The sequence below is a fragment of the Astyanax mexicanus genome, chromosome 7, assembly GCF_023375975.1.
Source record: "Astyanax mexicanus isolate ESR-SI-001 chromosome 7, AstMex3_surface, whole genome shotgun sequence".
In the NCBI taxonomy this organism is placed as follows: Eukaryota; Metazoa; Chordata; class Actinopteri; order Characiformes; family Acestrorhamphidae; genus Astyanax; species Astyanax mexicanus.
The window spans coordinates 42,080,311-42,098,258 of NC_064414.1; the positions used below are offsets into that span (position 1 = coordinate 42,080,311).

At 40.4% G+C, this 17,948-nt stretch overlaps 1 protein-coding gene across 6 annotated transcripts in view; it reads left to right on the forward strand.

Moving 5' to 3' along the window:
* ndst2a (N-deacetylase/N-sulfotransferase (heparan glucosaminyl) 2a) overlaps positions 1 to 17,948 on the forward strand; it is a 156,623-nt gene that overhangs the window by 117,575 nt on the left and 21,100 nt on the right. For all 6 annotated transcript variants that reach the window (XR_002651899.2, XM_049481106.1, XM_007258718.4 and 3 more), the window contains one exon: positions 14,136 to 15,796. Coding sequence is in view for 5 of the 6 variants with exons in the window: in XM_049481106.1 (XP_049337063.1) it covers positions 14,777 to 15,796 (1,020 nt within the window). In the remaining variant the exon portion in view is untranslated. The remainder of the gene's footprint in view (positions 1 to 14,135; positions 15,797 to 17,948) is intronic.

Sequence of the window (17,948 nt, forward strand, 5' to 3'; positions counted from 1 at the left end):
CAGCACTGAGCTGTTTGGGTACTGGGGGCTTGACCCCTGGACGCAGGGGAGAAGGGTCCTCGTGATCTTTTCCCTCTTTTTTCTTTGTTACTGATGTCTTTTTCCGGTTCATGGAGCAAACACAGCAGTGTCCTCCCCCAGCTTTAACTCGAGTAAATGAAGATGTGTGACTCAGTTCTAGCTTAGCTTGGAGAGGACGGCTCTTTTTCAACATATTATTGTAAGTGATATTTACACACAGACTGGAATTCATAGTAAATTTGCAATTCTACATAAATTATCTTTATTGTTACTGGTGGTATCAGATTTAAAAAAATGGAATTCATACTGATATCCTATTTTGTAGCACTTGAAAACTATTTGAAAAGTTTTGATTAGAAACTGGCTGTGTGATGGAATTCGGAAGTTGTTTAAGGTCTGTGTTCTCTAATCTGCCCTCTAGTGGTTACAATGCAGCCCATTGTCTATACCATTATAGGACCAATCAGGAAGCATACCTTTAGTCTAAGCCTTTAAAAGGTTCTTTATGCTCACAGATCACTATGTGTCTGTATATACATGGCATGTGTTAAGGAATTTACTTGGAATTCACTGGAAAAAAAACGGGTGTAAACACCCTAAGATGCAATCTGAAAAGATTTATGTTTGGATCACTTGTATCACATTCATTGACGGTCAGACAACATTTTAATTTAAAAGGAATGAATTTTCTGTTATCAGATTTTGTCAGGTAAGAAGAAAAGTGTCTGTCAAAGAAAATGGTAATATTAGTAATTTTCACTGTGGGTCTCTGCTTCTTCTCCTCTCTCTGTCTGTCTGTCTATCTATCATCTATCTATTTTTCTCTGTCTATCTATTTATAATTTTATCACCTTATCACACAGTAAATTGACATGATCTCGACCATTTTTCATGATCTCATCCATTTATGAAGTATTAAATATATTCCCTTGTATTTATTTAATGAGAAGAGCACATTAATGCAAAATAACTTTATTTACGAGCATTATTAATGTTCCAATTGTAGCATCAAAATAGTCAAACTATCAAAAGTTCAATGCTTTTTACTGTGATTACATATTACTCTTTATAATATTATAATTGTAATTATATCAGTGGTAAAATGGTCTTTAAAGTGTAGTAATATTGATTATTGAAATAATTAATGAGACCAACAAATAACAATTATCATAACAATCCTGTGCGCTGCATTTGCTTTTAGAGCCGTTATGGGCGGCAAAAACCAGCTATAGTTCCATGATATTTGAAGAACCTTGCTATTGTTGTGTAGATACTCTGAAGTATTTAGAGACTCTGGGATCGGGACAAATTTAACAAGAGACCCGTGCCTACGAGATGTGTGTTTTATGCTGAAGAGTGAAATTAGATTTCATTCAGTCACACTGGAGACACATTTTAATAAACACAATCTAGTCCAAGTATATCCAGATACTATGCAAATACAAAATGCATGTTAATAACAGGCATAAACAGGCTCCATCATATACAGTACAGGCCAGATGTTTGGACACACCTTTTCTTTTTCAATGCGTTTTCTTTATTTTCATGACAATTTACATTGTAGATTCTCACTGAAGGCATCAAAACCTATGAATGAACACATGAAGTTTTGTACTTAATAAAAAAGGTGAAATAACTGAAAAAATGTTTTATATTCTAGTTTCTTCAAAATAGCCACCCTTTGCTCTGATTACTGCTTTGCTGACTCTTGGTATTCTCTCAATGAGCTTCAAGAGGTAGAGTCACCTGAAATGGTTTTCCAACAGTCTTAAAGGAGTTCCCAGAGGTGTTTAGCACTTGTTGCCCCTTTACCTTTACTCTGTGGTCCAGCTCACTCAAACCATCTGGATTGGGTTCAGGTCCGGTGACTGTGGAGGCCAGCTCATTTTTTGTTAAGTACATAAAATGTTCATTCATAGTTTTAAATATAAAAAAAAAAGTAAAAAAATAAAATAAAATAAAAATAAAGAAAACGCATTGAATGAGAAGGTGTGTCCAAAATTTTGGCCTGCACTGTACATGGTTCTGTATGGAACCAAACCAATAATTTAAGCATATTGTGGCATGTATTTGTGACCCTAACTGTGAGCTAAATGAAATGTAGAACGGTTACAATATCCAGATTTGTTTCAGTATTGCTCTTAAATAAATGCTGAATTTATACATTGTTTTTAATGCTGCAGAATCTGTTGTTTTGTATGCTGACGTGTGTTTGGTAAGGCTCATTTGGCTGCAGTATTGATGGAAGCTGTCTGATGGCTGCAGCAGGTGTGCGTGTTTGTGCATGTGCACATGATGAGTGGCCAGCATGCGCTCCCCCAGCGCCTAGAGCCGTGAACACCTGTGGAACTCAGTCGCTCTTTATATGCAAGTCATGTTCTCTCTGGCTTTGTGTCTCTCACACTCCCTCTCTTTATCTGTCTTTCTTCTGCCTTCACAACGTCATTATTAGCTAGAGTAATTAATAAGTACAGCTGATCAATACCGCAGCACACTCTGTGCAGGGCCTATACTTCAGCAGACTGCAGAGTGTTGTTTATAATTGTGTATAATTTAGTGGTACATTCAGCAGTAAGCTCACTGCTTCACTGCACCCACAGCAAATATTCCTCTTATTGCTTAGTAAGAAATTCTAGATGTGGAGGTCATGCTGCTTAATAAAGTGTGTATGCTTATTAGTTGAGGTCACTTGCAGTTAAGTAATTGCTGTCACCAAAATCGCATTTAATAATATTATCATGTGATTAACTGTGAAGCTTTTTCCTAATGTTCACAGAGAGATACTGTGTTTTTTTTTTAAATAGAGCTTGAGGTTTTGGTTTATCATTTTTTTTCACCACTTGAAAATTAATTGCATTGCCTGCATGTATTCTGTCTTGCTTTACAAAGAAAAATACATTTCAAAGCTATAATTATCTGATATTTATTGAAATTTTAACAGATTTTTAATAAGCCAGCAGATATACCAACTAAATACATTTAGCTCAGGAGTGCTATTTTAATGATACATTTATTTCAGCAGTGCTATTTTAGTAAAATATCTCTGCACTGCTATTCTAACTTTATATTTAACTTTTTAACTTGGTCTTTCTCTAAGTTACCTCAGCTGATGTTACTGTTCTAGCCCTGTACCGCTTGTGTCTTTTAGCTTGAACATAGCTTTTTTATGAAGAGATAGTAAACTGATGCCAAGCATGATAAGAGATGCTGAATTTTATATTTAATATAGCGTGCAAAAAGTGCATTTATCTTCTCTGTGCCACTTCTCTCCAATGCCGACAATGTATACAGCATCTTAAAAAATCTTAGTATTAGAGTTCACACTGCATCATGACGTATATTACAACTAATAGTTTGCTATCATTTATTCTGATTTTCGCTTATCAACCGGACCACAGATGTTATTTTTTTTGCTGTTTTCAAAAAGATTATTTCGGTTGCCAAATATTCGGTGCTTCCCAATTTGTTTTGTCTTACCAAAAAGCGAATTTGTCCATCAGAACTGATCCAAAGGGTTTCTATTGCCATTTATCCACCATATATAGTAGTATATTTTGTTGACATTTAGCGTGCAGCACCCTGAGTATATTTCCACCTATATTTAGCTAAAGGAACCGTGTACAGCTCCTCCTGCTTGTGTACACTTCCTCTCCTCACAGGATCTCAGGAACATAAACAGAAGGCCTTGCACGCCAACCACCCCCCACCACATGTTCTGACACTACACAAGCGGCTGTCACAGGAGCATGCAGAACATACAAATCAGTCCTGCTCCTTCTATAGCATGAGTGAAGTGTGCTGCTGTCAGTGGTCCTCTGGCAGTGAAGATGACTGTATCAGGAAAAGACCACTTGTTCTCCATATTTAATAGCTGCACAGTATAACTCATTCAGAATGTCCTTCAGAATCAACACACATCACGTCCTTGTTTCAGACAAACAGATTTGTCTCGTGAGATATCTCACTCATGCTGTCAGAGTATAAACACTACCTATACCTCATGTTAAAGTATTTATCTCAGTATCTCTTAATGTGATGGTGCAATACGTATCATACTCATATCAGATGCCTGCACCCACTCATGATGTGCCTATTTATTCACATGCTATTGCGTTAATTTCAGCAGGCCTTTAACTGTCAGATTCCAGAACTATTAAATAGCACAGAATCTATCAGATATATTCAATAAAATGTGTTGGCCCTTACATTTTTTTTAAAGGTTATAAATTATTGACTCCATGGGAAATGTTTAAAAACTTTTTAAAAAGTAACCTAATAATATTTACATTTAAGGCATTTAGCAGAAACACTTATCCAGAGTGACTTACAAAGTGCTTTTCTCATTGATTTAGTACACCTCATTTGCTTGTTTGAAGCTCAAATGTTAAAATACCTTAACCTTAGATATTGCCGATTATACTGCAGTTAGTTTTGACCCTGCAATGTCATTGCCTGAAAGGCATTCTGAGTGCCGTTATCAGCCGGTAATGCATTGTAACCGAAGCTCTCCATGTATTACTCCGCCACATGCAGGTAAACTAGCAATGATGCAGTGCTTACAAACCAAACAGCACACCTACAAACAGAGCAGCAATGGAACTGTTTTAACTCGCGGAGTGTTTATAACCAAACAGATTGTATTTTCTCATCCTCTTTAACTCAAAATCTTTCAATAAACCAAATAATGAAACTGTGGTATAATCGCAATAATGCACGCAACGTTAGTCCTATAACGTGTAATATTGGCACTGCTGTACTGCGATCGTAGGCACAAGGCCGCAGGCCGAGTTACACGTTATAGCACTCCCTCTTGTGTATCACTGCTTAAATTTAAAGTCATTATGGCCAATGTTTAAACTCAGCATATTTCCTTAATGTCTGCCAATACATCCTGATTATGCTACTACAGAAAATATAATCCTTAATGGTCCATTAAAAATATCTAAATAGCTAATGATTAAGGCAGCAAAATAAGAAATTTTACCTTACACATATTAAATTTGACACCCCTGATCAAAAAGCATCTTTTAAATGTAGATTTGTTCTGCACACTTCAGAGCACAATTTATATTTGTTGAATTTAATGTTTTGGGGTAAAAAAAGACTAATTTGAGACATTCTCGTATTACTGCTAAAAAGCAATACCCTATGTTCTACACCTGCACAAATATGACCCTTATGGAAGAGTCATCAGAAAAAATGTGTGCTTGGTGTATTATGTTAACAGATATATGCAATATATTAGTATAGCAGTATATTAGTATATATTAATATATTAGTAAGTAGCAAAGGTAAGTTTGAAGAAAAGACTGAGAATTATGAAAATTTAGAATTACCTCTCTTTTGGCTTGTGCTGAATCCAGTGACATGATGAATGTTTCAGTGGCAGAGGGAGGATTATTAAATAAAAAAAAAATCATACTCTCTATAACAAAAAATAAGAGGAAGATAAAAAGGGTATGTCTTCTGCTTTTTCTACTTCATAATATTCATACTGCATTCATAACATTCTATAAATGTGTATAGCTGTTTCCATATAGATAGATATAGATATATTCCCATGATATATCTGTATGAATTTTGGATGCCAGGCTTCTGCTGCATATCACTACAATCCTACAGATTTGTGTGTTCGGGGTTCAGGTTTTCTTTTTATATGTATTTGTTTAATTTTGAATTCTAATATTTTGTAATGCACTCAATTTCATTATAAAGAAGAATTAATAATTCATGTCCCTGTGAGTTCACTGATTTACACCCCCACTCCACTCAACACATTATGCGCCAGAGTTGGCTCTGTAAAACCCACTCTGTAAAACCTTGCAAAAAATGCTGCTTCAGCTTTTGGGCATGATGGACTATCTTCTGCCTGACACTCCCGCCTCAAGTGCCAGCCAGCAGAGGCTGGAGTGCTGAAAAAGGGCACCTAAGGACAGAGAAGTGTAACCAACCGTAATGAGATATTAAAATGATTATTATGTGTAAGAGATATGTACTGTATATGGTGGTGTTTTAGGGAGGGCAGTAATACTTAATCCTGCACCTGTGGATGTGCCTTCCTGCAGAGTTTAGCTACTAATCCAGCACTAATCCAACACACCAACCCCTCAGCGTTAGATAAGCAGAGGTATAGAGTTACTGCTGTAATTTTATGCTGTAAATATGCTATTTTTTTATCTGTGTGTAAGATTTTGGTTCTACCTTAGAAGATAGTGGTGGTGATTGACATTTTGTTGCCTCTATAAAGCTTGATAAGTTGAAGCATTTATGAAGTTTATCTTGCTGCTGCCTCACTGCTGTAGTTATCAATAAAGTGCCTGTGGGTTCAGTGTGATGGACGTAAGGCTGCACAGTGAAAAAGCACTGATTCTTTTAGCTGGGTCAGTATCAATATAACGTGCCTTTTTGTCTGCAGCTTAATTGTGCAGATTTTTTTACAAGCAAAATATAATTTTCTGTAATTTTTATACCTTTTTTTATGTGGAGGTGAGATTTTGCCATGTCTGCAGTGCTGCCTGTTTATGTTAAATCATTGTTTAAACTGGTTAAATAACACAATTTAATTATGAGAATATGTTTTCTTAATAATTTAGACTAGGTTGCATTTTAGTAGTTCATTTAACTGTTTTTTAATATTATGTTTCCAAGAATTTCATGTCCAATCCTTTAGGAAAGGATCATTTGACATCCTTCATATTGTTGAATTTTCAAGGGACTGAAGAAAAGTGCTGCATGTACAGCAATTAATAATATTATTTTCACTTAATATTTATCATATTGTCTTGGCTGAGGTAAGTGAGGTAAAGCCTAATATGTTCATACTCTTGTGGTCAAATATCATTAATTAATTAAAATTTGAAACGGAACAATTCACAATGTTTAAACTGTACGTTATCAATGTTTTTGTCAATGTCAGTTTTCTCTACAAATTTTTGTAAAATAAAAAATAATAATAATAATAATCACCCTGTTATTGTCCACACATACATGACAGGAAATGAAAAGTGAAAATATGCAGTGATTAAGCTGGAAAATATGATTTCTGTGATTTCTGTCTAAAGTCTTTGCTAATTGCTTTTATTTTAGTTTTGAGGGCCTTGTGTCACAGGATTTTAATGATTAAATGACCCACCCTCTGAACCCCCTGCTGGCTACTACGTGCATTACACACATTCTTTAGGGCTCTTTAGATTTTAGTAATATAGATGTGTCCAGCCAGCAGGTCTGAGGTCAGCTTTTCTAACCTCCAGAGCTCACTTATACCACCAGCTAGAGCTGCTCCCAGATCAGCTGTTAAGTTAGGGGAGAGTAACTGGAGCGTATGGAATGCAAGACAGCACGCGTCCCATGAGCTCTGCTGGTCAGGGCTAGAGGTGTGAGGTGGTGTGAGTAATGTGTAAGTGATGCGTGCAGAGTGCACAAGGCCATTTATAGAGCTCCTGAGTCTGCCTCTGCTCAGGGACCTGCATCTGTTATACATATGACAGATTGAAATTAGCAAAGTATTCCTCATGTCCGTACGTCTGTCTGTGTGTGCACATGTGGTGTCTAAATGTGCATGGAAACCCCTGCTAATTGATGCCTTCAGATACTTTAGGTTGGTTCCACCCACTGCTGACACAGATGTGCAAATGCACACACAGCTTATCTAGTCCCTGTAGAGAAGTATTGGCCTTTAAATATGACTCTGTGGAGCAGATAAACGTGAACCTACTGGCCATGAACCTACCATGCCTACCATGTAAACCATGCGTGGACTGGAGGGGTATAAAGCCACCTGCACTAAGGCCCAATCCCATTTTACCCCTTGGCCCTACCTCTAGGTAGGGGTGTCCCGACTTTTGTTAGGCTGGAGGGGTAGGTTAGGGGGAAATGATAGGGCTTGTTAACCCTTCATACAGAGATTTTTTTAGAGGCACACTTTAAACGAAGGGGTATAAGAATCACTGGTAGGATGGCATCACAAATGACCAAAGAAAGGGACCAACTTCCCATCATAGAGGAAATACAATGCTTTAAAGTTAACTAGTTAAACAGCAGCTAGGCTACTGAACGTTAGTGCTCCTGATGATGTATCGGCTGCTTGAAGGATTGTCCCAATCATAAGGAGGAGGATTTCACCCCTTCCCTATGTAACTCTGTTCCAAGGGATACACTTAAACTCGAAAATAATGGGTAGCGGTAAGTGTTTAGACCAAGGTATGAAATGGGATTGGGCCTAAGTTGTGGAGCAGTGGAGCTGTGTTCTGAGAAATGATGGTGCTCCATCCAGTGCTTTTGGCATGAGGTATGGAAAGTTGGGGATGAAGTGAGGTGGTGATCATCCAACATCCTGTCCTCACTAATGCTGTTGATCTTAAACGCAATCATTGCACCCTGATCAGTGTTGTAACTTCCCTAACAAGATAACACCTCATAACATATCTTGGTGTGGACATTCCCAAGCTGTTCCTGGAACACTTCATGATCAGCTTGCATACCATTTACCATTTATACATACCGTTTCCCATGACTTTTGGCATGCCAGCATAAAGTTTTGAGTACCTATTATGGCTTGTGTTTGTTGTGTTGCTTTTCATTGGTTTAGCCAGTATTGCTGTCATAAAAGTGAAACCTCTGCAATTCTGGGTCACTGTTTCCAGTGCTGTGTTGATAATTAGCTCCATCTGAGAATAGCACTTTTTGTGTGTTCAGAAATTATAAAATTATATCTGTCACAATAATTACATCATAAACTAGTCATACACTATACAGACCTTTGCTGATCCAAGTATTTAAAGTATAATTAAAGTATAATAATGATACTGACCAGATATAGTCTGTCTGTAGTAGATATATAATAGGAAATTAGAGCAGTGTGAAAAACAGAAAAAAAAAAAAATAGTAATACCCTGATGTGATAATTATTGGTGGGTGATAAGGCATGATATTTCGGGGTATAATAGAGACATTCACGATAATCAAAAATGTTAGCGATATTATTGAATGCGATACATTATGACACACACCTAATGTAGCATTTGAATTTAAAAAATATTTTTTTGTATTCTATTTTCAATGTCTATTATCAATAAATAAAAGTTCATTGCTCTTTAAATATGTCAGTGATATTGTTTGCTTGGGGAACATATTGTCCAAAAAATGTTGGTTGTCATGACAGACCTCCGAAATATTAATGGAAAACACCCAAAAGATTTTGCAGCGTGACATTATCCCCCAGCATGATTTGTGTTCTGTTTGTTTAGCTCTTTCACACTCTCCAGCTTTGGTTCCTCAGCTGCCCTCACAGCCTTTCGCGCTGTTCTGAACAGCTGAGCAAATCAGTGTGTCACAGGATGCTGAGGGGAGACTTTCAGTTTTGCCTCTAATTACAGAGTGTTGCTCTAATAAATCTTCCTGCTGATGTTCATTTCCTTCCCCCTCACGTAGGACAGGCATCAGGGACTTTCCAGCACATCCTCTGTGTTGAGACTGGGATGCCTCTGAGTGAAAGTGTGTGTGTATGTGGGTGCATGTGTGTGTGGCTGCTGCAGGCAGGCAGCCGGGGGAAACAGAGGGAGCCGGGTAGTGGCCGTGTTCTGCAGCTTGTCTTTATTGATCTCAGGAAGTATATGGTTTGTCTTGCGTTGTGCAAAGGGAGCGCACATCAAATAACAGAAAGGGGCTCTGTTCAGCGACGAGGCGCCGGGCTGCATGCAAACATGACCGAGCGCACACGCAACATGCATGGATGCAGACATGGAGAAAAAAACAAAGCGCGTCACAGTGAAAACACACCAGACATGCGTCTCCCTCTGCTCACACCTGCTGCTAATGTACTGCCAGCTTAACCCACTTGTGTACACGCAAGGCCAGGGTGGAGGATTTAGGATTATACACTGTGTGTGTGTGTTCAAGTGCTTGTTAACGAGCATTAGCTGGCTGGGTGCTATAATACACATAGATCCGGAGCTCCAGCAGCTTCCAGTCGGTGTGCTTTACCCAGGCTTGCATAAATGGCAGTTCCATAACATCCACACACACACAATACATATATATAGCCTTATATATATATATATATATATATATATATATATATATATATATATATATATATATATATATATATATATATATATACACAATGTAAAATTATATATTTTATTCCTTCATTTACTTTTTTCTCCTTGATACAAAGTGACAAATCTGCTAAATCTATTTTTGTTTTACATGCAAATCAACCAGAAAAAACATTATATATTTATAATATGGTTTATTTTGGCCTATTATTAGATAAACAGTGCATTATAAATATTGTGACATGTTTGATCACTGACATCTGCTATAATCTGGTAAGAATCCCTATATTTTTAATATCGCAAAAGTCTTGCAAAACAAAATTACACATTACACTGTTATTTTTCTATTATTTTGCAGCCCTGGTCCAGTACAATTTTTGATGTTTAACACGTTTTTTATGTTGCTCAGCTTCTCACTTTTTCACACCTGCTTTATTTCCTTTCACAAAAAAATACACCATTTAAGATTCATCTTTTTCTGTGCCCGTGTGCTTAGTGCTGTCCTTATCAGCCAGCTGCATTGTTGGATCAAATTCAGTGTTAATGCAAGTTTTCCTGCACAACAAAGAAACAAAAGATCATTTGAACAACAGCCATCACTGCATGCTAATTGTACAAGCAGTATAGTGACAGGTGTATTATGCTAATATGTAATTTACTAATTATTTAGTTTGTTTATATTTGTCTAATCATGTGTCTGCAGTTCCCTCTTAACATTTGAAAAAAGTTGCACATCTCTAGCTTTTCCAGTTTATTTTCAAACCTCTAGTGTACATATCCTTTTTGCAGTATCACCAATATTTACAGCTGTCATTCATTTTTTAACATTTTCCCTGCTATAAACATTCCCACTTCAGCTCAGGAAGGGCTTGATAATTAGCTGATTATGTGGATCAGGTGGGTTCCAGCAGGGAAAGCACCTACATAAGCAGGTTAGGCATTCTCCAATGTGTTCCTGTACTGTAACAGAGCAGTATTATTATTATTGGTATGAATGGGAGACGACTGGGATGTCCTCGATCATCTAATGCTTCAGCTTTTTATTTATTTATTTTTTTCCCCCGCCTTTGCTTTTCTCAGTCCCCTAAACGCCCCCTCTAATGGCTGTCAGGTCTTATTCAGACCCACACGAGATTCTGCTGTGTGTGGAGGTCAGATTCTATCCTCTTGAAGGTTTTTTTAGTGTTTTTAGGAGGTTGGAGAACAACTGTCTTGTTGAATTTACTGTTGCTTTGATTCTAAAGCTCTGACTGCTGTATTTAATGTTATTCTGTCTGCTGCTAATGATGTGGGACCACCCTGTCCTACAGTTTTGTCACCAGGGTTCACTAGATAAGACACATACGATCAGGAGAGGCTAATATTTTGTCTCCACAACTCAAGTTATAATGTCTTCTGAGAGCTCACACACACACTCACTCTCCCCAGCCTTATAGACCGGGCTTGTTATTTCTTGGTGTCTCTCACCCTCTCTTTGCCTGTCTCTCTTGCTCTCTCTTCATGTCTCTTTCTTTTCCCCTCCCCTGCTCGCCATCTCATTTCCGCTCTTGTTCATGCACAGCTCACAGCGCTGTGAATGTGTTTGTTTACCTAGAGCTGAAGCATAATAAGCTGAAGATATGCAGAGCCCTCACGATCATTTCCTGCTCCGTTTCATATCGAAAATAAATCAGGATTATTGTGCCTTGCGCCGGGTTCTAGATTATCATTCCAGACGAAGAGCTGTTGAAATGAAAAGCTCTATAATTGAAATTAAACCTCAAAAGTCACATCAAAGACAGGTTTATGTGGACAGGACCAGTGGCTGTAGAAATTCAGTGATTCTATTTCTTTCTGTTCTTTAGAAATAAGAGTAATATATCCGACATGTTGTCAATTTTGCAACCAAGGTCTAGGGGCATGTAGCAGAGCCACACTAACCTACTAATTTGTTAGACCCATCCCCTTCCCCTAGACCAAGCGCTTATATTGACTAATGGCTGGTTTGTTTTATACAGCATATCCTGCACGAGTGGCGTATGTTGTGGTGTGCTGGTGTGTCTATCACACTGCAGTTTAACTGTGAATGTGGAGGCAGGAATACAAAGCTCGACGGACCAATGACAGCTGCTGCTGTCTGTCCGATGCATTTTTACATTTTTGAAGATGTGCACGTAGGGTATGCAGCTATGCGTAGGCTATGCTGAAGATTCGACAAGCATAAATTGAGCTTAAATGTGCAGTTCATGTATTTTAAAATTGAAACAAGTTACATTTCCAACAAATTACAGAGCTACAGCTGAACTCTGTTTACTCTGTTTGCCTCTAAAACTAACAGAAGCTAACGTTGCAGTCAAGTTGACTGAATTCTGAGGAAAGATTTAAAATGTGCCACTTTTAGCCTGGGGGAAACAAACTGTTGGAACTAGATAGAAAAAAAAAATGTTGTTTTGTGATTGAAACATCATATCATACTGCAACCTACCGCCAGCAGGAGCACTGAACCTGTGTAGGCTTCACTTTTGAGGGACATAATGCTCTCCATGCTATTCTACAGTTTTGCAGTCATTGGTCAGGGCCGGTTTTAACGATTTCATTAAAACCCAGGAACTTTAGAAATAGAGAGGATAAAATGTGACATTAATTAATTAATGACACACAGTGAACACTGAGAAATGCTTGTAGAGCACTGGTTTGGTCTTTAGCTTTGCCAGTGGATTAACATGGTCAAGAGATCAGCATCAAGCAGTGTGTGCATCCATGCATGTACACGTTCATTATTAAGCAGTCTACGCTTCTCCTCCCAGCTCTTTAGTGCTGGGAAGTGGTCAGCGAGGTGAGCTTTTTCTCAGGCTAATAATAGTCCTGGTTCCAGTTTCAGGATGCTCTCTTCACTGAGTTGGGCAGTTGAGTTGATAAATTGGGTCCTCTAGAAGCACACCCCATCCCACCCCCCCTCTCCTTACCAACCCACCCATCCTGTTTCTTTAAGCTCCTTTGCTTGGGCAGATGGGTTACAGCTTTAGTGTTCTCTACTCTTATGAGTGCAGGGGTTAGGAAACTTGGGGGTTATGTGGCTTGCCGTGGCTTTTTCTTCTTATTTTTTTTCTCTTCAACTCTGTGGCTCATCTCCGTTAGTCAAGGTGCCTTTGGCCTTGAGGTCTGGCTGTGTTTGTTCGTCTGTGAGAAAACTGATCCTTTAAGTGCTGGCACTGATTTACAGTGAAAGCGTGGCTGGCATTGATCATGTCAGAGTTATAGGTGGCTGTAAGCTTGTCTTATGGGCCACTTTTGAATGGCAGTAGACAGCAGAGAGATGGAGACTCCACTCTGCCTCTCTCCTGCCTTGCACCAACCTCGCACCCATCTGTGAGATATAATATAAGACATTTCTCCATTTACTAACAGGAGGACAGTGTCTCTCTCACGGCATTGGGTTTCGTCTCAGACACTGTACTGTGTTTATGCCCCTACCCCTCTATTTGGTCATGCGCAGAGTGGCCTGCAAACATAAACAAAATGGTCACAGCACACGCTGATAAATACTGGCCAATGGGACGCTCTTGTTTGGTCGTTCGTAAGGTCAAAATTTTCCTCTCCTACCTGTAATGCTATCTTTGTAGAGGGAGGTTATGGCAGGCTATTCTGGGACCCATGAGAAAGCTCCCTTGACCCAGTCAGCGTGCATGGCCGACCATGTCAGGAGGGGCACTAATGGCAAAATCACGTGGTGATGTGGAAGGATTTTGAATCAGGTGATCAGATGAAGCCCCTTGTGGCGTTGCATTGACATAGTGTTCCGTTACAGATGGGGTCTCATTTAGGCACACTTTCTGACCGTTACAGTTTTCCTGCGAAAAAAAGGTTGAAGGTGTTTCTTTCATTACAGTTTACATCAAAATGTCTTTAATTTTTTTCTTCACAAGTTTTAATTTGTGCTTTTGTGTTGATAAAATATTTTTTTGTGAATAATGTAAATATTTTCAGAGATCCAGACTTGTAGTAGAAAATTTACACATGCAAAAAGTGCTCATGTCTCTCTTTGTCTTTTTCTCTCTCTCTGTCTCACCCCCACAGAATTACTCTAGTCTTGTCTACTCCTGTTCCGACCATGGCCAGGCTGGACCTCTGCAGGGGGCACTGTTCATCCTTTTTCCCCCACCCAGGACACCTTAAGCTCAGCCACTGAAGGCACCTGAGCTCAAGGACCGCCGGCCACCCAGCTCCATTACACGTCATAAAAAAGCCTGTGTCATATTAAGACGTACATGTTTGTAGGAGCAAGAGGCAGCAGAGCGGCAAGAGAGGAGAGAAACGGCTGATCCTTTGTGGAGAGGTGGAGGCGGAGGAGTGTCGTAAGGAGCGAGAGCAAGAAACCCAATCCTCTTAAGCCGAGCTGAGAACGAAGCTGATACAGAGTGTGCCGGAGAAAGAGAGCGTGCTCGTGTGCGAGTATACAGCAGTCCGTCAAGCGTTGGAGAAGCTAACTCTTCGACTCGAGGTGGGCAGAGGCAGCATTCACAGCAGGTGGCACGTCATGGGCTATGGGGGCCATGGTGACTTAGCGTAAATGGCTCCTCCTTGCTCGAAACCTGTGCCATTGCGTGCTGCCCACCCTTTTCCTCTTTCCTCCTCTTCCTCTGTTTCTTCTTCTCCCTCTGGCTGCGAGGCTTTGCTCTGCCCCAAAGCTGCCCCGGCCCCCTGCTCTCTTGGCGGCCATGGGCCTGTGGAAGCTCCTGCGGGGCGTCAGGCAGCTGGAGCTCCACCGGCTCATCCTGGTACTCATCGTCTTCTGCCTGCTCTCCATGGCCTTCCTGGCTTACTATGTCAGCAACAGCCCCAAGATAAAGGAGGCACCTCCGTTGCCCTTCAGTGACTGCGGTGGGGTGGTGGCTGCCGGGGATGGGGCACAACGATCCCCCCTTTTTCTGCCCCCCTTTACTGGCCACCAACGGACGGTCAAACCAGTAGATAACTCCCGCACAGAGCCTGTGGTGCTTGTGTTTGTGGAGAGCATCTACTCACAGCTAGGCCAGGAGATCGTGGCCATTCTGGAGTCCAGCCGTTTCCGCTACCACACTGAGATCGCCCCTAGCAAGGGAGACATGCCAACGCTAATGGAGCGAGACCGCGGCCGCTACGCTCTGGTTATATATGAGAATGTTCTTAAATATGTCAACTTGGACGCCTGGAATCGTGACCTGCTGGATAAGTACTGCTCAGAGTTCAGCGTGGGAATCATCGGCTTCTTTAAAGCCAATGAAAACTCGTTGCTCAGCGCGCAGCTCAAAGGCTTCCCACTCTTCTTGCATTCCAACCTTGGCCTACGGGACTACCGCATCAACCCTGCTGCTCCACTGCTCTACATCACCAAGCCCAACGAGGTGGAGCAGGGACCATTACCCGGGGACGACTGGACCGTTTTCCAGTCCAACCACAGCACCTATGAGCCGGTGCTCTTAGCCAGTACCAAGTCATCAGAAGCCTTGGCTCATCTAGGTCCTCATCGAGCACTTCACGCAACTGTGGTGCAGGACCTGGGCCTCCATGATGGCATCCAGAGAGTTCTTTTTGGGAACAATCTTTCATTCTGGCTGCATAAGTTGATTTTTGTAGATGCCATTGCCTATCTGACAGGCAAGAGACTCTGCTTGTCTCTGGAGAGACATATGCTAGTGGACGTTGATGACATCTTTGTTGGCAAGGAAGGAACACGAATGAAGGTGTCAGATGTAAAGGTCAGTGTCTATCTTAATATTTCCTTTTATGATTTAAAAATATAGTATGGCATTATAATTTAAATGGGTCTATATTTAAATCCTTTTAACAGGCAGATGCGTACATTGTGATATTATGATATTGTGCTATCATACAATTACAACCAGATACAACCAGATTGTTCCTCATTTGTCATCCTCTGTTTAACACCACTTTATTATTTAGATTTAAAACTCAGAAAGTGTAGTACAGGCTCCCACTGCAGAGGCTGTTCTGCATTAATACAGATGCTAGGGGTCTAGCATTTCCCCACCTTCTTCAGTGAGGTGTGGAACAGCAGGCCAGACAGATGAGGATCTGAGCAGCGAGGTGTGACTGGGTGGGAAGGGCCACACAGCAAACACTTGTAATGATTGCACTTGTTAAAGTGTGACACTGGGATAATGGGCTCATTTGGACGAGGTGCTTATTAACCCACTATTTATTTGCCGTCTTTGACCGCAGGGCCTGATTGCGAGCGAGTTAGCATGTTCTTGTCCTGCTGCACTTGTAGAAATCCCTCAGACCTCATTATCAGACAAAGGAGATCGTTATTTTAGCCATTCACAAAAATGCAAACCACACTGCCGTCTGCAAAATCCTTAAGGGCCTGTTGTCGCCCGCTGCAGGACGTGGAGCACGCACTTGAACCGCATCAGCGTGTTTTATGCTAAGAGAGACATCGCCTAGAGGTCCTTCTCTCTCAAACGAATCAAAGCAAATTAATGTCTTTTAATGAGAAATAATAGGTTAATTAATTAGGCATTTGCACAGACGACAGAGATGTCGTGTTGAATGTAATATGTTGAGACAATGGAGGAGAGTGAGAGGAAGTTGTTACTTCAGCAAAAATAAAGAGCTTGCTGTTGAATTGCATGTATTCCACTCTACACTGTGATGAGGGCTTGCTCGAGTCAATCAGCCAGTTAATTAGCCAACATCAATTAAGTTTGACTAGGTTGGCACCACTGTGCTGCACATGCAGAAGATGCTTAGGTTGAAACAAATCCTGCAGAACTGTTGTAAAGGTCTCTAGTTATTATACTGTCTAAAGGGTGTTTATTGATTTCAGGTCATATAGAGATCAATCTGCTGGAAATGTCAAATCAATACAGTGGATTACTGGACAGAGGTGGTTTGTCTTAGAAAGATGTGCATTCGAGTAAAATATTCTAGAGTTTTGTCTGCTGCTTGTTGGCAAGGGTAGCCAAGGATCAAGTCAAGTCAAGTCAAGTCAAGAGGCTTTTATTGTCATTACATCTGAGTACAGGTACACAGTGTGATGAAATTACGTTCCTCCGGAACCATGGTGCAACATAGAACAACAAGCAATAGACAACATAAAGTGCAGGAGTGACGACAGTGCAACATAAAATTATACAATTATAACACTAAATAACAATAAATACAATAAATACAAAGGACGAGACAATTTAAAGACAGGACAGTGCAGTACCGATACGGTATAATAAGTGTATAGTGGGGATAAGGTGCAGAGATGTGTGACATACTGTAACATATAGAACATATATAATCACAGCAGTTACTGAGGTAGAGTTTATAGTTTTTTTAGAGTGCAGCAAAGTCATGTCAGCCTCTGTGTGCTGACTGGGTGTGTGTGTGGGTGAAGTTCAGTTCTTGTGAGTGTAAAGGGTGGGGGGGGTGTACAGTTTAGTTTTGTGTGAGTGTGTTGAGTGAGTGGTGGGTGGGGTGAGGGTTCAGTTCTGTCTCTGTGCGTTGAGAAGTCTGACTGCCTGGTGGATGAAGCTGTTGCAGAGTCTAGTAGAGTCCGTGTGAGGGATGGGTGGGGTCGTCCACAATGCTGGTGGCTTTGCGGATGCAGCGTGTGGTGTAGATCTCGGCGATGGAGGGAAGAGAGACTCCAATGATTTTCTCAGCTGTCCGCACTATCCGCTGTAGGGTCTTGCGGTCTGAGGTGTTGCAATTCCCAAACCAGACGGTAATGCAGGTGCTCAGGATGCTTTCTACAGTCCCTCAGGCTTACGGACACATGTATGTATATTTGCTTTTAGATTAAGAATGTGTGAAGTATTTGCAGCTTAAAAGTGTCTGTGAATACTGAGAAACAGAACTGTTTCTACCAGCGATACAAATCCTTCCCCACGTTCCCCA